This window comes from Eschscholzia californica, unplaced genomic scaffold (assembly GCF_041429995.1).
Source record: "Eschscholzia californica isolate CP2 unplaced genomic scaffold, dmEscCali1.0.p SCAF_4, whole genome shotgun sequence".
NCBI lineage: Eukaryota > Viridiplantae > Streptophyta > Magnoliopsida > Ranunculales > Papaveraceae > Eschscholzia > Eschscholzia californica.
In genome coordinates, this window is record NW_028238461.1 from 41,051,778 (window position 1) to 41,074,360 (window position 22,583).

Here is a 22,583-nt window from a genome sequence, read left to right on the forward strand (position 1 = left end):
CTATTTTTATACAATATCTTGTCTTCAATTCATTTTGATTTTGATCATCCATGTTTACTTTAGAGATTAAGCTTTTAGATTCTGATTCATTTTAACAAGATTTGTAGTTGAACTACTTTCTGGTTAATATCTCCTTCAGTTTCTTACAGAGTTGATGCTTGGCTTTCGTTAGGTAATTTAGATGCCTATCCTCCATAGATGGTCAAGCAAATTTAGGTTTGAATAATTAGTAACGACAACTTACATAAGTTAGAGAGAATGGAAGAAGATTGAGGTAGATGGAGGAGACGAAGCTCGGTTTCTCTCTCTTCTTTCTCCCAATCGATTTGTTAGTTTTAAATGGGAATCGGGTTCATTCTACCAGGGTTTTGTCTCACGGGTCATATGTTAGGGTTGGTTAACTTGTGGTTAAAAAAATAGGTTGGGTTAGTTTATGTAGAGGGTAATTTAGTACTTCTTATATACTTAGGGTAAAACCGTATTTTCATCTCCGAAATGTTTTTAATCTGTTATATATAACTATTTATTTGAAAAAAGGAGTCCAAAATGCAACTTTGGAAAAAGGGAGTCCAAACAGCAAGTGGATTATGTGAAAGGGGGTCCAAACAGCAAATCTCCCTCTTGGAACTAAGGTTCTGGCGAAGGAGTTCCTCCCCTTCGTCGGAGATATAGAAAGATGAGAGAGAAAGCAGAGAGAGAAGAAAGAGGAGAGATAGAGAGAGGTGAGAGAGAAAAGAGAGGGAGAAGTGAGAAAGAAGAAGTAGGGTCGTTGAGTCTCACGCGGGATTTACGATGAAGGTCGCCGAAGTTCATGGTGAAAGTGAGAGAGGAAGAAGAGGGAAGAAGTTGAAAATAATACTGTAAGTGTTTGGAGGAAACAAAAAGTTTTTGTTTCCACCCAAAACTTATTGCCGCGGAAACTTCGCTTATTTCCCTTAAACACTGGCCAAAATTTAATACTTTAAGCGTACCAAAACCTTCACTCTTTCTTATCGAGTTCGGTTTGATTAGGTTGGAATATACAAAGGGGATCAAAGATTAGTGAGCAGAAGAAATCATAGGATTGAGATTGTTCTCTTCTTAGTTTTTTTTTTTTGTTGAAGAATTCTCTTCTTAGTTTTTACCAAACACTTTTTTTTATCATGGAAAAAAGTAATTTTCTCATTCCATTCTTTTGAAGCGACCCAAACAGAACCTTTCAATAAATGTAGCCCTTTTTTTTTTGCAATAAATCTAGCCCTAATCACATAACTTTTGCCGCGTCGCCCCTCTTTCTTTCCCGCCAAAATTAATTCTTCTCCTTTGTCAAAGAAGTAAAACCCAAATCGAGTTTTATCAAATCACTCTACAACTTTGGATTCTGGTGCTTAAATTCTACGGAAGAAGGACGAAACCAGGAGAATGGAGATGGATATGGATATGGATGAGCTTGAACGGCTCGAGGGGCTTCTTCCCGAAGAAGAAGAAGAAGAAGACTATTATTATCCCGATGAAGAAGAAGCCGAACAACAACACCACCAACAACAACTTCCTCCGACCACTCCAAAAATTCTTCAACCTTCAGGCGGCGGCGGTGGCGGTGGCGTTGTTATCACCGATGGCCAGATCAACAGTAACAACAATAATAAGAGGTCATGGTCAAAATCAAACTCAAACTCAAATGATCTTGATGATCATTCTTCAGATACATCATTTTCGAGTGGATTAAAGAGGAACCGACTTGAAGAACCTCCAATTCGTCCAGAAGGAGATGAGGACGAAGAGTGGCTTCGTTACTCCCGGCCACCAACACCACAACCCTCAGTTCCAGTGGTGGAAGAACAAGATCAAAATCAAGAGAAATTTATATCTCGATTCGCTTCAGAAGTCGATGGGGTTTGCATTTCAGTTACTGGACCTTCAGGGTGTCGAGTCTATGCCAAGGTAACCAAGATGATGAACAACACCAGCCTTCACAATAAATCAATCACATCCAAATCTTTTCCGAGCAAGGGTATAGCTCTAAACCTTCTAGTCTGTCGTTTCTCACCAAATGCTTTTGGGGTTCATCATTAACATTTTAATTTGTATATTTAGATTCATTGAAATAATTTTCCTTTTTTACTATATTAAAAATTGGATTGTGAATTTTGTTGCCACACACATGATTTACTTATTTTTTTGAATTATAATCACATTTTAAAGCATGAAATTAGTTGTCAGCATTTCATATATCATGTGTGGCAGATGCTTTAATAAGGATGCAGTTTAGCGATTAACAATGTTTCATTTGTTAGTGTGTGAATTTGCTATTACACTATACACTACCTTGTTATGCTTGTATGATGTATTTATCAATTTAAAAGTTTCATTGCTTATACCTTATTATCTTGTGACTACTCGTTCATTGTTTTGCGCACTTATATCTTGTAGGTCTAATATCAGAACCTGTCTCCGTTCTAATGAAAAGATGGGAGGAAGATACTTCCTTAAAGGTATATATTTCAAGTGTATAACATCTCTATTCTTATGAAAATTAGATCCTTGTACGTGTGTTAGAAGGCAAATGCCTTGTCAAGGCGCGAGACGACCAAAGGCGATGCCTATTTTTTAAAAGTTGAATCTTTGGTGTCGTGTTGAATTCTCGAATGTATGTATGAAATTGAGGTATTTAAGTAAATATTTTGAATATTAAAGAACAGGAAAATACATATAGGAATGAAGGGACGAAGAGCTTCTTGGGTGCCATTCCCTTGATTCGAGGCTCTTGCCTAGGCGAAGTCAGAGGGCTCATTGCTCCACTTCGCCTCGCGCCTCAAATAATACAAGTACATGCTAATTTATAATTTTATCTTACAAAAGCAAATAGTTACCCACATAAAAACTGTATTAAGATGAAACAAAATAAAGTAAATAGCTTTCTCAATATATTCAACTGGTGCTACTTCTGGTAGACTCTTAAATAGTTCTAATGCCATTTGTGCATTAGTGATATTTCTATCCAATAAATATCTCAAGCATTTGTAGTCACTTAGAACTTCAGAGTTGCTGTCGAGGTTCCACTGAGAAGACTGTAATGTAAAATAATCAATTATGAACGTTGGTGCATATATTTCATTTAAAAGTGAGAAGAAAGAACAGTAGGTGCTGGCTGACAATGGGCCTATTCTGACTGTTGAAGCTTTGGGTGATATGAATATATGATACGAAGTCTTTAACTATTTTTTATGTACAATGTAACTGTTTTGAAGGATCAGTTATTACTTGTAGTGATTAAAAAAATGAGGGTTTGATACGTAATTTATACCTCCCAACTCATAACTCCTAGCTCGCTTATATGCGTATTGCAATTTAAAAATGTTCCCTGATCACTTGTAGATGTCATATTGAAGTCTTTGCAGGTATCATCTGAATCTTCCGATGCTTTTGTTAGTCACCAAAGTTCAGTGGTCACTGAAAACCTTTGGGTGGATAAATATTCTCCAAAATCGTTTACAGAGCTTTTGAGCGACGAGCAGACAAATCGGGAGGTACATAGTTTCTTACTATTTGAAATTTTGAACTCAAGCTCCTTGTATGTGGTACGTCAGTGAAGTTGGTGTTTTTTTAAGACTGGGACTTCAATAATTAGCGCCCCTTTCTGCCTTTTTTCAGATTCTTTTATGGCTGAAACAATGGGATACTTGTGTATTTGGATCTGAAATTAGGAGTACATCCACTGATGTTTTATCTTCTTTGAGACGACATACTTCACTTGCTCAACACCAAAAGCTCTCTCATATAACTTCTTTTGGGAAGACTGGGAAAACTTCTTTTACAAGTAGTGCTTTCAAACACTCAGATAGTTTTAATCGAGAGCATAACAATGTAAAAGAAATTCATGAATCAGGGAACAAAAAATCAACGAGTACTGGTCCACCAGATCCCAAGGTGAGGTGTAGATATGTTTATTTTTCACCAACGAGCTATATGATTCATATATTTTGTCTTTTCAATAGGTACTGTAACTGTTAGAATTTTAGCTTGGCAGCTCAAACACCAACGAAGGTATTAGACACATCATACATATGTTAAGAGATCTAGAAGTCTTCTAGGGTTTTATTTCTTGAAGTATTTAGTAGTTTCTCCTGTTTCTGAAGTTAACATTTATTGAGAAATTCATATATTTTTTTATTAGAATTGTAGGCCAGCACAACCCCTTAATTCTAGTAGGCCCATTTGATCTTACACATTAGTAAATAGTGGCTAGTCTTCACGGTTGTTCTTCTTATCTTATTACCTTTCGACTGTTAGTTAATTAGATTTATCTCCCATAACGTTCTAGTATAGGCGCTAATTGGTGAAAATACATTCATTATATACAAAAAATTCGAGGATGTACTCTGTAAATATGTCAAAAATGCAGAAAATGGAAATTTTGGTAACTCAATCAAATGTGCTTCCGTTGACAAAATCAAAGTCTTGATTTCTATAATGAACACTTGAATCTTGATGTATTGGTATTGTGGAACTTTTAGGGAATGACTTATTCTGATGTATGATACGTACCAACATCTCAATATACTGATACATTTCCAAAATACAATGCTACTTTTAACCATGGAGGGCAGGACACTGGCTTGATGACAACAATGTTAGTTCAACGTCATTTTTTCTAGTCCTTTAGACTATATGTTTTCTGTGCGACGACTATCTGCTTCGAGTATCAAATTTTATTACCTATCACTTTCAGGTTCTCTTACTCTGTGGCCCCCCAGGGCTTGGGAAGACAACTCTCGCACATGTAGCTGCTAAGCATTGTGGATATCGTGTTGTGGAGGTTTGTGCCTTCAGCATAATCTTTCGAACTTGTTATAGTTCTTTAATGCAGCTTGCTTTGCATTCATTGTCCTATAAATAACTTGTAGTGTTTACTTCATAGTTTTAGATAAGAATCTGCAATTTCTGGATTTGTGTTGGTCATTAACATGTAAGCTGAAGTGGTAAACATACACCTGAATACAGCCGCTATGGACTCTCTCTTTCAGTCTTTCTCTCTCTCCCCTTCCCTTTTGGATTTGATTGAAACTCAAATTATTTGATCTGACTGAGTATTGGTAATTTGGTATATAATATGTCCTTATTTCCAGTAGAAGACACTTGTTTGGCTCGGACCTAGTATTGATTGGTTTGAGTGGGAACATAGAGCAACCGAGATAAAATTGAGGTATTTGACTTCAATCTGAGTTTGAGTTTTAATAGCCTCATATAAGAAGTTCAATATGTTGGACTATCACAAAAACATGCTTAGTTCAGTTAACAAGTTAGGTTTAGAACTTAATAATTAGGATGTCAAGCAAAGGTTCTTTCTAAAAGAACAGAAGGCGACCCAAGTTTATGGAAGGTAGATATGGCATTAATAGTCGTGGAACCATTAAAAACAATAACAAGAGGCAGTCCTGTTCTTCTTAAATTTATTAATGTTTTCTATTTCTTTTCTTTTTCTTGTTATGGTGGGAGTATCAGTTGCCATGTCTACCGTGTCTGGCGTATCTGTGTTGCACGTATTTTCTTTGCAAAAAACTAGGTATCATTTACCCATGTGACATTGAATAACAAAATAGTGTAACTTATCTAGTTTGAGAAGTCAATATATTATAAAATGTATCCGTTGTCATCAATTGTGCGCTAATAGGTTGCTTTAATTCTATAATTTCAATCTTTATTCATTAAAATAATTTGTCTTTGTATGCGGGTCTTCCTTGTGTATTTTTGTTGTTCAATTTAGTGGTATGCAGCTTTCACCAAAAGGAAACATTGACTAACTATGTTCTATCCATAGATAAATGCTAGCGACGATAGGTCCTCGTCAACAATAGAAGCTAAAATTCTTGATGTTGTGCAAATGAATTCTGTCATGGCGGATGCAAAGCCTAAGTGCTTGGTAAGTAAATCAGCCTCGATTATAATTTGCCCTTAGATCAACCTCTTTTGGTTCCTATGACAAGTTGGGTAACCAGGGACCTTTCTAATAATTGATTAATATTCGCTCATAGACATGTATTGTCTACGATTAATAAATGATTCTGTACAGATAATTGATGAAATTGACGGAGCACTTGGTGAAGGGAAGGGTGCTGTGGAGGTGATCCTAAAAATGGTAATCTATATATGCGTAGATAGTGTTTGGTTGTGTGATCTAATTCATTTCCCTGTCATGTGTGTCTATATGCACGTTAGTATGTACTAAAAAACGTAAGTGTATATGCATGTGTGTGTGTATATACGTTTTTCAAACATCACGAGATTAATTTATTTTGTAAATCCAAATGAACATCTTTTTTTTTTAAATAATATCTACATGAGTGTTCTAGTCATGGTCATGAATGCACCAACAAAGAGAATGTATTAAAGGTGGCAAGGGTATACACTTAAACTATGAAAAGTCGGTCAGTTAACAACCTAACTGGTATTAAACCACAAGTATTACTTCCAACCAAAGGAAATTCTAGAAAAGATGTAGATATTCAGGCCGAAGCAGCTAGATAAACCATGTCAAAAAAACATAAGAGGTGAGTGTTAGGCTTCACAACAAAAGCCCAATATCCTCAAAACTCTTTAAGCTGCAAATAGGCTCTAAGTCTCTAATTGGTCTTAATAAAAAGAGAGAAATTGTTAGGAGAGAAACTTTAACTGATAAATAACCTAGAAGGTTAAAATCCCTTTGATTGCTATAAGTCTCTTAAGTTTGTACGACCTGTATTATTAATAGCAAAACCAGGTTCAAGTATTTAAACTACATGAAAAAAAATGTGGAAAGACGCATCTGTTTATTATAACGGATAAAGATATTAGAACTTTCTTTGTTTGACTGTTCTAGAATGTTAAGACTTAAAAACTAAATAATGTATTAGGTATCAAGCAACATTACCAGATATACTCCTCCCCCTTGTGTACTGCGTAGGGGTGGGAATTCTACCCGAAAGCCCGATACCCGTCACGTTTACCCGCGCCCGACAATGTCCATGGACGCCCGCGCCCGAAGATGGGTACTACCCGCCCAGCCCGATGATTTTTCGTGGGCGGGCTCGGGTAAAAAGCTCTGCCCGCCACCCCGCCCATACCCGAGCCCGATATGCTCACCCGACGGGTGCCTATAGATGCCAATCACTTTGAGTGTCGATTATACTTCACTATAAAGCCCAAAGTAGATTTAAGGTTTCTCCCAAGATATATAAACTACATATTGAAGCAACCCTAATAGTTTACCACATTGAATCTGAAAAATTCGGTAGCATAGAGAGAGAGAAAAAGAATCTACGTTGTCTCTCTAGCCGTTTCTCTCTTATTTACTAGACCTTCTTGTGCCAACCTTCTTCTCTATTAAATAAGTTATTGGGATCATCTTCCATCTCTATGTAGTGGTCAAATTTTAAGATTATTTTGATGTGAAGGAAGAACAAAGAAGAACTAATGAAACATACAAAGACAAGAAAAAAAGTGGAAGACAACCAAGTCTCATGTTTGCATATATAGATCTATATCAGTTGTTGATTTCTTATGTTACGGAATCTGAGTATTTCTTTCATTCTTGATTTATAAGTTTTGTAAAGTTTTGGTATCAATTTGTTTAAAGAAGCTTATTTGAACAATATCAAATTTCTAGAGTTTTCTGATCTGGTAAAAAAATATCAGATAAAGAAACCCGATGCCCGATTTGCCCGAAGCCCGACTTGCCCGATGCTTTAGTGGGCATGGGCGGGCTTTGATCATAGGAGATTTCAGAAAAGCCCGCCCGAATTCGCCCGAGAACCCGAGTGGGCAGAGGAGAAACTTACCCGACCCGCCCGAGCCCGACTCAGATTTACCCGCGGGTGCCCATACCCGCCCGATTCCCACCCCTAGTACTGCGTATCCGATTCCGCATACCCTTATTGGGTGGTTTCGCAATCCAGTACCATAAAATTAGTGTACCGGAACTTTTAGTCTTAATTAACCCTAAGTCTTTGTAAAAATCTATAAACTTGACTAGTTGGGTATTTAGTTACTAGAATTTCTTAACTAATTTGTTAGATTGTAAATTTTATGGAGGTAGGACGTACGACAGATTGAGAGTATATGTATCTATCATAAATGCATCATAAAGAGTGTGTATTGTCTAGGAAAATAGTCCAAAATGTACTGCAATCGAAAGTGGTGTACTAAAGAAGCATACTCTAGCATATCCGATATTCACATGGTAGCGCACCGTTTACCAGTACCACGTACCAGAGCGATCTGTGTACCAGGTAACATTGGTATCAATATAGCAATCCATGTACTAGGTAGTAGGTAATATTGGTATTAGCATAGTCTGCATATGCCTAAAAGAACCCCCATTTGGTGCCAACTTCCACATGACCAATTTCATTGGTTATACTCCTGACCTAGCTGAATGCACTTGGCCTTCTAAGTATCTATTTCTTGATAACGTTCAATGTAACTTAATTTCTTCCTTTAACTATGAAAATAATTGTTTTGTTACGTCACTAAATGCTTTTCTAGAATTATATTTTAGTCAGCCTTCTCACCTAAAAAAATTATGGATGACTAATTCTGACTAATCAGCACTAGTTGCAAATCCCAGTTCGTCGACTACCTATTGTGTATTGACTTAGAGATCGATAAAAAAGATTTTGTGAGGACGACTCATGAGTATGATACCTTATCTTATAATAGATACTCCTAGGTGTTGATGGCACCTTCTGCTTCCAGTTTGGTTCGTTATATATTCAGACAATGCAGTATTGGTGTTATTCGGTCCGGCCAACCTGTCTTGTCAGAAGCAAGTGCGACGCCCATCAGAAGTGGCCCGACAAGCCACGGTTTGGGCTGGCCTGGCCCGTCAGAAGCGGCCAACTGGTAGGCCATGGGCTGGGATGACCCGTGTCTCACGTATCTCGGCCAGCTCGTGACTGTTCAAAATGGGCTAAGCTGCGCCGGCAAGGGCTGAGCCAGGGTGGGGTGAACCCTGGCTCTGATAAGGGGTAAAAAACAAAACCATTAATCTAGGCATATTCGTTGCAAAAGTTCAAGGATTCCATTAACAGCATTAACATAGAAGTGGAGGACATCTTAGGTCTTTTGTTTCATTGAAGTAGGAATATTGGGTGGGCAAAAAATTTGCCGTATCATGATTTTATTTCGAATTGGGATGATATTATGAAGTAACAAGTCAGGGTTGTAAATCATCCTTATTCTTTTTGTATATTCTTCTCCCCTGCCCCTTATTAATTCAAACTTTTTATAAAAAAAAAAATTCATTAAAGCTAGCAAGAGTGATTTCCCATGTTGTCTAGCACAGTGGTGGTCACAAGTTCGAATCCTACGGCTTGCTATTGGTCTCTTTACTCTCATTTCTTGAGCTAGTTTGGTGTTGGCCCCCTACATTCTGTTCATTTTAACTTTTGGTCCCAATTTATGCCCCTACTTGTTGACAACGTTACCTTTTGACCATCTTTTTTTGCTAAATCAATTTTTGCCCCATTTTGTTGGATTTCGTCCGAGCTATGCTAATGCGATATTTTGTCCGCAAATGACCTATCACATCTATTATTTTTCTAAATAAGCTACTAACGTTAAGACAATTAGTTTTCTTACATTTTAAGGTCTTTCAATCAAAACATTAACATAAATCTTATTTATCCTTGTGTGAAGAGTTGGAAATAAGTCAATTTGAATTGAAAAGTTCAGGTACATGTTAGAATAATGATAGAAAATAATATATTTACTAAGAAAAATGTCTGTCAATTGTGGTTTACAAATACATATACATTGCAAGTGAAAATTTACTTTTAGTAATTTGAGGTTACTCAGGGCTGACTTAAATTCCTGGCTCCGCCCATGCGCGCCGGTCTGCTGTCATGTTCATAAGTTTCTTTTTTTACAACTTTCAATATTTGTCACAAAGAATTGGTGGGGCATGGTCAACTGTGATGAACAATCTGTTTTACAGGGTGAAAAATATATTTTAAAAAGGTCAAATATGGTCACAATGATATTCAAAGTGGCCAACAATGGTCTAACAATGTTTTAAATGAATTATGGTCAATGAAATGATGAATGTGTATGAGAGACTTAAGAGAAATTAAACAAATTTTATACGCAAAATTGTTTTTTGTGTATATGACATGCTATAAAGTGTATAATATACATAATGGGGTAATGTACTATCGTTATGTGATAAAACTTATTGTCATAGCATAATTATATTGTTGTACATGTACATATACATATACATATACATATAGTCATATAGTATATCATAATACTCATATTTACATACATATATATATTACACATTACTTATAATATATTGACATGTGTAAAAAAATCATGGGACGGCCACTGGGCGTCTAGATGGGTTGGCCCCTTGATGGGGCCAGGCCTAAATGGCCCGACGTGCCCAAAGTCCACCTGGGGACCGTCCGAGGTCCTAGGGCAGGCTCGTAGTGGTCGGCCTAATAAACAATACTATAGTTCAGGATCTCTTTGAAGAATTTTGGACTTCATTTGCAAAGTTTAACATGAGCTACTGGGAGTACAGGAAAAGACACAGTATAGTAGAGATTTCTGTTAGTTCTTAAACCTATTAAATTGATTTGAGCGTCTATATCAACTTTTGTTTTCTTTTGGATGTTGTAACTGTGCACTTCCTTTTGAGAATTCTATTCAGTGTAAGTTAAGATTTATTTTTTATTATCTATGCAGCTTGCTGCTGAGAAAAAGTCTGAATTTGGAAAGGAAAATTTTGCTCAAAAGGAGCAAGGAAAGTTTTCATCAAAACGAGGAAGGAAAACCGCAACGTTGTCAAGACCTGTAAGATTCAATATCTGACACATTGTTCTTTATTTTATTTTCTGTATTCTGTATTCTGTTTTTATATTTATGGGATTTTATATAATATATTGTTTGCAATTGAAGGTGATATGCATTTGCAATAATCTTTTTGCGCCTTCACTGAGGCCACTGCGTCAGGTAGCAAAGTAAGTCTTCAATCTGATCATTTTTTAACAGGTCAAAGAATGAGGTATCTTTTTTTAACAGGTCAAAGAATACTTCGAATTAATATTAGGAAAAAAGAATACTTTGAATTAATTTCTTAACAGGTCAAAGAATGAGATATTTTTTTTAACAGGTCAAAGAATACTTTGAATTAATATTAGGAAAAAAGAAAAGAGAGTACAAAGAGAAACAGGAAAGAGAACAAACAAAAACAAAAACAAAAAGAAGGGAGCTGTACAAAATTACATCTAAAACAAAATAGCCTCCCAACTCGAAACAAAATCGAGATAAGTATACGCTCTAGCCCAACCAATGTTCCTACTCCAAGAGAACAAAACTCCAATAGTGTCTTCCACCTCCACCCTAATCGACACACTCGAATCCTTGAAGATGCCATCATCCCTAGCTTTCCAGATAGACCAACTAGATTCCTAGCTTTCTAATATATATTAAGATATATTAGAAGAACAGTGACTAAAGAGGTTATACAAGATAGTAGGCAAAGGAAAAAATCTTGAAATACATATACAACTTAAGAACGTGGAACAACTAACAATGTTATGATCAAAACCTCCCACTATAGTAAACTTCCTAAAGGACATGTGAATTGTGATACATCCAATGTTTTTTCTTACACTAAAGAAAAACAAGACATAGTCGCTAATTTAGTTTTCTCCAATCTGATCCTTTGAAACTTAAGTTGGCAAAACTTTATTTATCGTTCTTTTGTTGGGTTTCTGCAGTTGCACTTCCCTATAGTTGCATATCAAGTACAAAAACTTGCATAAATTCCAATTTAGCTATTATATTAGAAACTTTTTGATGTCTTATGATTCATCTGCTATGCGTTTATTTTGTGTTTGTACTGTAGGGTGCATATGTTTGTGAAACCATCGGTTAGTCGTGTGGTGAACAGGTAAATTGTAACCTCTTTACTGCTTATTCATTTCTTTGCAAATTAATTACATGAATGAACTAGTAGCTCCATCTAACTGTCATTGAAGATCACTGGCAACATTTGATAGTATTCTTATCTCAAAATGTTTATATTAGGCTCAAGTTTATATGCAACAAAGAAGGATTCAGGGCAAGTTCTGTTGCGCTTACTGCACTTGCTGCACATACTGGTAACTGAATTCTACATTTTTTTTGGAATTGGATTCTACATTTACTTTGGTTGTTTGTTGTATAATATACAATTATACATGTCCACAAGTTGAAATCAAGTGAAAGCTTTCCAAAAGAAAAAAATTCACAGTCAAAATCTGAACTCCCTAGTGGGCATGAAAAGGTGATCTATGTCGCCTCTCTTACAGACACAGGAGAGAGAAGTTCTGACACAGGTTGTATTCCGGAGAAGGTTCTTCACTGTGTTGGTGTGTCCCCCGTCAAAGCTTCACTCTAGCTTTAGTGCTGTACTCTAGAGTCCTGATCTGTGATCTCATTTTCTTTCTTCTTCTCCTACTATCTTCTTCACTTCTCTTGTTCATCATCCTTCTCACTTTCTCAGTATGCTTTCCGGATAAATCGGAAATTCTTTATGTTATCTTGGATGTGGAGAATAGGTAAGAATAAAAGATGGGAGGCGACCCAGTCACGTAAGGAATTATCACTGGTTAGTTTGTTCCTTAGCAGGAGAAGAATTATGGTGCACTAGATGCAACTGAAGTGGAGAATCAGTTCATCATCTTTTCTGGCATTCCCTGCTGCCAGACCGGTCTGGGATTTTTCTCTAACTCTACTGAGTTCATTGCATGCTGCATGGTAAGGGTGACTTGTGTATTTCCCAATGGACAAGCCTTGAGCTCCCCAAGACGGGCTGACAGCTGTGGCGTCTCATCACGCACACCGTATTATGGGCTATTCGGAAAAATCGTAATAAATCGAGTTTTAAAAACTATGTGGCTGACGGGCAGAGCATGATCTTGCATGTTCAAGCCAATAAATATCGTTGAAGCAGACAGAAGCATTAGGCTAGGAATTACACCTTTTTCGATTTCTCGATTTCTTGGGAGGCTATGATTCACACCTTGTAAATTTTAGTAGTTTTGTGATTTTGTCACCTTTAGGTTCCTCACCCTTACGACCTCCATTTTTTTTTTCGTGTAATTCTTTTTCGTTAGTTCAATCAAATTTTTCGAAAAAGGTTCAACTCTCTAGTCGTTAGGTTCTTAAATTGGTTGCTACTCATAAAAGAAAAAGGTGGAAATGACACCAGATACATGATTTTTTTTTTTTTTACTTTGTAACTTTAGGGGATAACACATCTACTTTGAAGTAGTACTGTCACGCCTTTTAGGTTTTAATAATTCAAGTCTCTCCCTTTGTTGTTTGGAGCACGAGGTGTGTCTCTCAAGTCACATCAGCTTCTCGCACCTTCAGGTGCAACTCATTATAATATTTCATGTTATGACTTATTATTCTTTCGTACTCTGATTTCTTCGAAGTCAGTGGCAGAAGTAGAAGGAGAGAAGGAACAGATTATTTAGGTTAAATAATCTTGGTGATTCTGCTTTTACTTTCACATCTTTAATCTTCATCTTTGTGAACAAATTATTTAGGCTATTTTTCCTAACAACTTCGACTTCTTATCTAATTTCTGAGGTTTATTTTCTTTTAGAATGTGACATCCGTTCATGCCTAAACACGCTTCAGTTTCTCAACAAGCAGAAAACAACACTTAATGTGGTAAGCTGATGGTTTGGTGATGCTTTTTGAAACCAATCTTTCCACCTATCCTGTCTTAATTTACCTCGCGTTTGATATCAGTTGGAAATCAATTCTCAAGTTGTTGGTCAAAAAGATATCGCGAAAGGTGTTTTTGATGTCTGGAAAGAGGTAATGCAGCCAATGCTACAATGATGATTCTGAATTCTTCCTCGAGTATTTTCTTATTGCCTCACATTTTGTTCCTTCAGGTATTCCAAAAGCGAAAAACAAATAGAGAACAGAAGTCCCCGAGCAGTAGCATGCCTAGTGATTTTGACTTTATGCACTCCCTCATTTCTAACTGGTAGGACACTGATGAGTATTAACTTCAAATCGTCCTTGCAATATTTTGGAGTGATACGATTGTTTTCTTAAAAGTTGTACTATTTGGCAGTGGAGATTATGATATAACTATGGATGGGATTCACGAAAACATTTTGCATCTCCAGCATCACGATCCCGTGATGCAAAAGACGGTGATTCTTCATCATATTCTTGATACTATTCCATCTTCACGATTATTCTTGAAGTTTGAGTCATAGCTTTGTTAGTTTAGCAAAATACATAACTATCAAATCGGTTCTCGCTTGTAGGTCAAGTGCTTAAACATTCTTGGCGCTTCTGATCATTTGCAACAATATATCATGCGCACTCAGCATATGGCCCTTCATGGTAAATGCACACTGCATGTCCTTGAGTATTTATCATTTTAATTAGTCTACTTGCTGAACCTTCTTTCCTTTTTCTTGTTATCAGCTTATCAACCTTCTACTGTCATAGCTATTAACCGTCTAATAGCCCAGATAGGAAAGCCAAATATTGAATGGCCCAAGTCCTCTCAAAGGTCTTTTTTAACTTGAGCAATTTTCTTTGCCATTTCCACTATACATTAATATCTAAAATAATGTGAATTCACATTCAGATCCCGAGCAATGTTAATAGAAAAAAGGGATCTCTTAAGGTGTTGGTGCAACAAAATCACGCCATCAATTTCAAGGCATCTGTCAACTGAATCTTTTGTAGGAGATGCCGTATCTCCATTTATGTATATTCTGTCCCCACCCACTTTACGACCTGTAAGTAACTAATAACTTATTTACTTTCTACCACAGCTCATAATTTGCTCATGTTTTTTAACATAATCATTATGAGAGTCAACCATAACATATTCGGTGATGACTGAGGAATATCAATATTTCAAACTCTATACCCCAGTTTCTAGTATAGTTTCAATATTTTCTCAGTAAACCTTTAGACTTTTTGGCCGGCATTAGATACTCCGATACTTGTCTCTGATGCCAAACACTCTTGTCAGGTATTCCAATCAGTTGTACATCTAGTTTAAAACTACACGAGATCATGTTAGGGATCTATATTAACGCCTTCACAGTACAATGTAGCATTGATTGTCCAAAACTGAAATTGTTACAAGTAAAAAAAAATAGACAACTACGAATTGGAAATACCATATTAATATGATCTATGAAGGTTTGTATGTTCTGGATGTAAATCTAAATCCGTATATTTTGGATTTGAATGGTGAGCTGCAGGAAATGGAGTAAATTTGACAATGTGGTGTACATGTAGTGGCTAACTTTTATGTTGTTTCCCATCTAATTTGTGGCTTATTAATTTTCACTTCTCAGGTTGCATTTCACTTGTTGTCTGAAAAAGAGAAGCAAGATCTGGCTCAACTAGTCAACACAATGGTGTCATATTCCGTATCATATAAAAACATGAATCCTGAAAAATTGCCCAGTAACCTGAGACATGAAGCAATTTTAGATGTTCCAGTGCTTTCTTTGGATCCCCCGATTGCAGACTTTATTAACTTCAAGGTTTAGTTCATTGATTCTTTTTTAGGCATTTAATGTTGTCATATGTATGTCTATATCTTAAAAGTCTCTGTGGGTGTTATACAGGATTATATATCTGCTCATACTGGACTCTCTTTAGCTGTGAAGCGGGTTTTGGTGCATGAGGTGTGCGATGAAACTCTAAAACAATTTACTTTTTTATCCTTCTTGATGTATTTATTATTTTTGTTTCATGATCAGCAGGAATCCTAAAGTCACTTGTCACTTCTAGAATTCCATGATCACTATACATTGTTTTTCTTTGAATAGCACTTGTTCTTGTTTGAATTGACTGAAGCTGTGACTACTGACTAGTACATGGTAAAAAAAATGTGATCTATTGACCTGTTTTTCTAAGAATAATGGCAATTTCTCTATTCCTTAAAGAGTTATAGCAAAACCTTGTTCTTTCATCTGGCTATTGAAGCTTTTGGAAATTAGACATGTTCCTGCGACTTCACTGTTGTTGCGAGCCATTTGTTCTAGTCCTTTTCATTGTTATGACCGTTAATCTGGTATCCAACATCATTGTCTTTTCAGTTAATCGGGTTCTTGAATCCTTTTTCTTCAGTCAATCATTGAAGACTTTTATATGTACTGTTCTTTGGAGTCCTAGTATTCCTGATGAGTCTAATGTTAGATGCATTTGATTGCTTTCTAACAAAGTGATGTTTTTCTTGCTCCCAGGGTCCCATTATGATTCACCCCCAAAATAAGTGCTCATAACTTTTTATATTTCTAATGTGTATAATTGTTGTACACCTCCAGAGCTACATCCTTTCAAGCTTAGTAACTAGACACCGGCATAACAGAGTTATATTTTCCAGGTTGAAAAACAGAAGATTCTATCTGGAAGTGCCACTAGATTGATGCAATCAGAGGGCTTGACCAACAACCAAAACCAGGCCCCGACTAGAGGTGGCAAAGCATTCCCCAGTAAAACTGTTACCGATAATGGACGGCAAAGCAACACTAAGATCTCCACAAACACATCAACTTCGGGTTCCAATAAACTATTGCCAGCAAACGTGGAATCAAAGGGCCTCATTGGTGCAAAGAAACCTGCTCGTTCCTCCTCTAGTTTCTTTGACAGGTTTGATCTGGTTCTTGTGATTCTTGTAATCCATTTTTTTATATTTCTTCTGCTGTTTGCTATGCCTAGGTTTTGCTACCTTGCTTTTCCACTTGTTTTCGTTCTGATCTCATCCTACTCCGTGCTTTTTAACTGCGGTGAAGTGTAATCCTTTCGTTATGGTTGGGATGGAACCAAGTCTATATCCAACTGCCATCTCCTGTTAGACGACTAGGGCAACCAAATCTTTAGTTGTATTGTACTTTTTAGGAACTCGTGTTAAGCTGAGCTCAAATTTTTCTTTTATGGAGAAAATAACTTCCTTGATTATCATATTTCGTTTTGAAGTTGTTCGCTAGAAAAGTTTAAAAGTACTTTTTTGCTTTCGGGAAGCAATAAAAGTGATGCTTTTGAAACCTGCTTGATATGATAAATATTACCTTGGTGAAAAATTATATTAGAATTCAGATGTCTGCATTCAATCTTATGTGTTTTTATTTGTTTCTGAATTATCTTTTGTAAACCAGTTTCAGGAAAAAAAGTGGCAAATTTTCTCAAGATACTGATAACGGGTTGCAGAAGCCAGCAACAATAGAGCGAGATTCTCGCCCTCTGATATTTAAGTTCAATGAGGTATTTATCCTGCCAAATTTAGTTACATTTGACTGTTTCCCTTCAAACCGACAAATGAACCATGGACCAGTCCACTCGTAGGTATTGGTACCCATGTTTTCCTCCATAAATAACAGCCGTTATCTGTAACTATGTGGAACCTTCATTGTTATTTGAAAACTCTGTTTTATGCTGCCATTGTATTAATTGTTATAAACATTATATAACCCAAAACTTTCCTGTTATTACTGTATCGCCCACCAACTGTTACACCACAGTTTACTGTTTTTTTCAATATTGACTGGTACCTTATTGGTCTTACAAGACCAAGACAACCACTGAAACGAGAAAACAAATGGTTCATTTTTTTTTACGGAATTGAGTTTTTTTACTTGATTTTTATTGCAGGGTTTCACAAATGCAGTTAAAAAGCCCGTCCGGATTTCTGAGTTGCTATCCTAATAAGAACGGGCTAAGACCTACTATAATCCTTTTTTTATTTGTTTCATATGTAAAATGATATACAATAGATGATAATCTTGTGTTTTTCGTGTGCAATTTAGCAGTCTTTGTCTGTACAGCTTAGTCTAAAACTGGTAAGTATCAAAATTATTTTTATGCGATTATACCTCTTGGATTCATCAGATAAAGTCACAGTATTATGTTGTCATTGTAAATAGGATTATTAATGGAATATTATGATATCTCATCCTTAATATGCATATTTGTCAGTCGAATTATTATGAGATAAATTTATTGTAATCATCTGAATAGTGGTCTCATTCCACCAATGACGTTTATGTAGCTAACAGACAATATTTCATCTTTTGTTTTCAAAAATCTATGTTGATCGGTACACATTATCTAAGGAGGAATTCTTCAAACGAAAGTACATGCAACCCCTCTGTCAACCTGTATATAAAAATGAATGTTGATATTTTGTTCAAGAATATAGAGGATATTTTAGGAATCAGCTGTATTATCAATGATTCTCAAGCGCGTTTCATGGATGCAAAAACAACAACTCTCTAGGCTAGATATGCTGAAGAAAACGAATGTCAAGCAATATTATGTGGAATCTTAGGCTTATGAAAAGAACATCAAATTTCTCCACCTAGAAATCAAAGCCTCTTAAGTCATTTGTGTCCAAAAAGACTACAATGGTAATCAAAAGCTCACGTCTCAACAATTAGAAATCTCATTCAGAAATTTGTAGGCATTACCTTCTGACACATTTGCTGCAATTGCAATGCTCATGCCGACAAACTTGCAAAATGGGCATGTGCCCGTAATAGCAATAGAACTTGGTCTGTAGTACCTCCCCTCCTTAGTTTTGGTTGTAATTGTACTCTTATTTAGTTATATATGCTTATCTTTTCAGCAAAAAGAAAAGAAATTGTTATTAGATTCTATATTTGAGTTTAGTTGTTAGATTCTCTAATTTTACATTCTTCACTAAGTGGATTGTGTATGCATATAACCGTTTTAAGTCTAATGGCCAAAATAACTATCAGAATATAGGGATGGGAAAACGACCCGAGCTTCCTAGTCACTCGTGTCTGCTCGTGTCCGTGGTAAGCCGTTGGTAGCCCTGTCATGGGAAAGCTCGATCTGTCAAGTATTTAATAGGTAGGAAGTGGTCAGAGGGCACTGCTGGACAACTGTCTCGATTAACCTTAGTGGTCAAGGCCCGGTGGATAGTACTTGTAAAATATGTTCAAATAACAACCGATGGGATTGATCGATCGACCCGACCGACCGATACTGCTAGTCGAAGGACAGCACCCGTAGTTTTAGGGTATGATCCAACTGTATATATAAGGAGGTATTTGAAGATCAAATCTCAACCGTTAGATCCGAAACCCTAGGATTTCTACACGCATCCCAGACAAGATTCCTATATTATATATACCCCACTAAACACGTTATCTTGGGATTTACTTTCTAGAGGTAATTTCTAGAAAGGTCAAAATAATATTGAAAATGAGTAAAAAAAACACAAAACATTTGAAAATTATTATTCAGGTCAAAAAGTGTGCAAATACTAAAATACCCCTTTTTGTCATTTTGTGTAACTAATTTCTTTTATTTTTTATTAAACTTTAAATCGATATAACTTTTGTTTGAGATGTCGGATTTCTATAAAAATTATATATTTAGAAATGATTTTTCATTAGCTTTCTAACAAGATCCACTTTCAATACTTTTTTTCAAAAAAAAAAACCCAGAAAAAACGGCGTTTTTTTCCTTTACGTTTTTATGCAAACGTGTTTGCAACAATCTGTTATGCAAACGTGTTTGCAACAATCTGTTAAGCAAACGTGTTTGCAACAATCTGTTAAGCAAACGTGTTTGCAACAATCTGTTATGCAAACAAGTTATGCAAACATTTGTTTGCAACTATCTGTTGTAAGCTGTAAATATGTGTTTGCATAATATGAATTGAAATTGAAAAATCACATAATTTAAAGAGAAAATAACTATTTAAATAGTGTAGAATACTATCAAATGAAATAAAGATGGTAATATAAACCCTAATACAACACAAAAACTAATACCCACCAATGACAAGAAATCAACAAAATTAGATACTAATAAAGCTACCAAACTCACACACAGAACCATAATCCATCTCAACCACAAATAGTATCTTCCATCACAAAACATTCTTTCACAAACTTCATAAACTCGGTTTTTTATAATCACATAGTCGTCATGGAAGGCAAAGCCTCGTAATAGCCACAAGAGTATTGAACACCCATGCTTGCTTACTGTAATCATAGACTTTCAAGAAGTTTTTGTCTTGGTGATTGAGATAAGTTTGGAACAAGCTCTAAGCGTGGCTAAGTAGCTGAAATTATCGGCTTTAGATATTCCTACAGGCCTTTGCTCGAAGTATAGATCAGAAAAAGGGGTATGAATCTCTCTTAGTAATTTCATCAAACATCTCATCTGTAGCTCTTCTGATTAATCACCTCAGTTACCAAGAACATCGATTATCCGACAAACACATAATCATGTTGTCTGAATTCCTTAATGACAAATAATCCCTTTTAACTTTTAGTATTCTTCAATCTTTAAACAAAGCTAATTCTAGCAATAAAGATTCAGACTGATATTATAATTGAGAGTGACAATTCAAAGTACCTGTACTCTTTGTTACTAACTCCATAAGGGGCAGCTTCCATCTTCAACATAGATTGGTTGTTACTTCCACAACAAAGAACTTGATGATTACCCATTAATGGGTTCTGAAAGTTCTCATTTCCTCCACCTCCTCCACCTCCTCCTCCTCCACCACCACTACCACCACCAACAGTGGCGGCAGCAAAGTGATGTCACAATCAAGGATGACTGAGAAATTCTTTACTCCTCCGTCCGACAGAGAACACGAGAGATGAAATAAGAATAAATCTTACTGTTGCTTTGATCGGGAAGATGTTGGTGGAGAAGAAACCATGGCAGCTTGGTCGTATGTGGATGAATTTCGTGATCCGAGGTATCATCAATCGAGATAGGAGTTTAGTTGAAGATGAATCGTGAAGAAGATGAATCGGGAAAAAGATGAAGAATGAAAAAAAACCTAAAATCTTATGAGAGTTTTTAGAGAGAATATGAGTTTAGTTGGTAAGGGTATTTCAGGAAGATTTTTTTTTAAAATGACCTCATTGATAATTTTCTATATTATTTTCAACCTTTTGCATCATTATCCAAAATATTTTAGTAATCTTTAGTTAATAACAAAAGTTACATGTTTTTTTTGGTTATTACTAATAATATTCTGACATAAATAATCATTTACTATACTTTCTATTGTTCTTGTCTTTCTCGTCTTCTGAACGTGTACCGATCGAGATAGATTGACAGGGGGTTGCATGTGCATCTTGACAAACCCCCTAGGGTTTCTATACGCACCCCAGAAGCTCACTAAACATGGTATCTTGGGATTTACTTTCCCTAGGGTTTTTCCGACTCAATGAACCAAACAATGAGCTTTTGAACGTAATTCAGGGGATAAACCTACAAAAACTCCGAAATTTCTCCAACGCCTAAGTCAGTAGGGTATTTTTGTAGTTAAAGAATTAAATTCAAAATCTGAATTTTAAAATTGAACTCTACCGTTGGCCTCTATGGTAGAATCAGTCGGAGAGACCTGAGAGGCGGTGGTTTACCTTGTGGCGGAAGTCAACGGTTCGAGCCCGCTTATCTCCAGCTCGTGAACTTAGCCGTGAACATTATGATTGATTAGGGCAAACATGTTGTCTTTATATAGGCTTGCTTGGCCATTGTATTGATCAACTGAAATAATGCGGTGAGGATCCACCTGCATAGACGAGACCACACTTTGGCGGTCGCAAGAAGGATAACTTTTGTTGTGTGCATATCTTTCTTGTTCGATAAATCTTCTTGCTGATTTTGTAGATTGCCTATGGAAAATTGGTTTTCCGACGTGCTTTAGTCTTTCACGTTACTTAGATCTCATTGGTTTTCCGTCTCAAACCTTACATCAAGTCAGAGCTTAGGTTGGGTAAACCTTGACTCGAGTTCGCCTTCTCGTGCCTTGAAGCAAGACGCGGTTAAGGGTCAAAGCTAATTTCAACAGACTTTCCTTACTACTATAACTTACTACTCCAACATCCAGAGTTGAACTTTGACCATGCTGACCTGGTTGATTTTACAGTCAGAGCGGGGCTTAAGACGCTTAAGAGACACATGTTGACCTCCCAATTTTGAGCTTAGGTGACCGAACTCTCTCTTTCGCATTCACCTCCCTAGTGACTTGGCCAGGGGGTGACCTTTCTGGTTTTTGGTCAGTTTTTGACTTATTGACTTGGTCAACTGGTGACCAATATTTGGATCATCATTTGTGTTCCTAAAACAGGTTGAAGGACATGTTATGTTCTGATTGAACATATCGACCTTACTTGTTGACTTTAACCAATGATTTTAGTTCTTCACTCTCCAATTGTTGTGATTGTGGGACTCTGCCTTCAAACTAATTGTTCTAATGGTTAATTTGGATTGAAGTTATGGATCGTCATAACCCCTCGTGTATTAATACTTGATATGAAAATATTCATCTAAGTGCAATTTGGAAACTTCAAGATTCCCTAGGATGTGGAAGAATCAGCCTTTACGAATGCTTTATTAGAAAATGCTCTTGGTTCTTTCGTAAGTATAACATTTTCTTTCGTTCCAATTTGGAGTAACTCCTCCCTGCAGAACACCCGTTTCTCTTTCATTTTTCCGAGTAGCTGAAAATGGCAAGTAAGGAAAAGAAACTCTAGATTTATTCGTATTTTCGTATAATTATATAAAAATACATGTGTTAT

General features: G+C 36.2%; 1 protein-coding gene across 1 annotated transcript; it reads left to right on the forward strand.

Annotated features, from left to right (window-relative positions):
- Positions 1 to 1,115: 1,115 nt before the first annotated feature.
- On the forward strand, positions 1,116 to 17,966 carry CTF18 (P-loop containing nucleoside triphosphate hydrolases superfamily protein). Its single transcript, XM_086638215.1, has 23 exons — positions 1,116 to 1,993; positions 2,413 to 2,474; positions 3,372 to 3,509; positions 3,634 to 3,909; positions 4,712 to 4,798; positions 5,801 to 5,902; positions 6,053 to 6,118; positions 10,708 to 10,815; positions 10,921 to 10,982; positions 11,873 to 11,917; positions 12,055 to 12,128; positions 13,622 to 13,689; positions 13,771 to 13,839; positions 13,920 to 14,014; positions 14,105 to 14,186; positions 14,304 to 14,382; positions 14,467 to 14,554; positions 14,633 to 14,786; positions 15,357 to 15,548; positions 15,633 to 15,692; positions 16,394 to 16,659; positions 17,166 to 17,271; positions 17,659 to 17,966. The coding sequence occupies exons 1-23, from the start codon at positions 1,402 to 1,404 to the stop codon at positions 17,710 to 17,712; spliced, it is 2,925 nt and encodes a 974-aa protein (XP_086494341.1). The 5' UTR covers positions 1,116 to 1,401; the 3' UTR covers positions 17,713 to 17,966.
- The last annotated feature ends 4,617 nt before the right edge of the window (positions 17,967 to 22,583 follow it).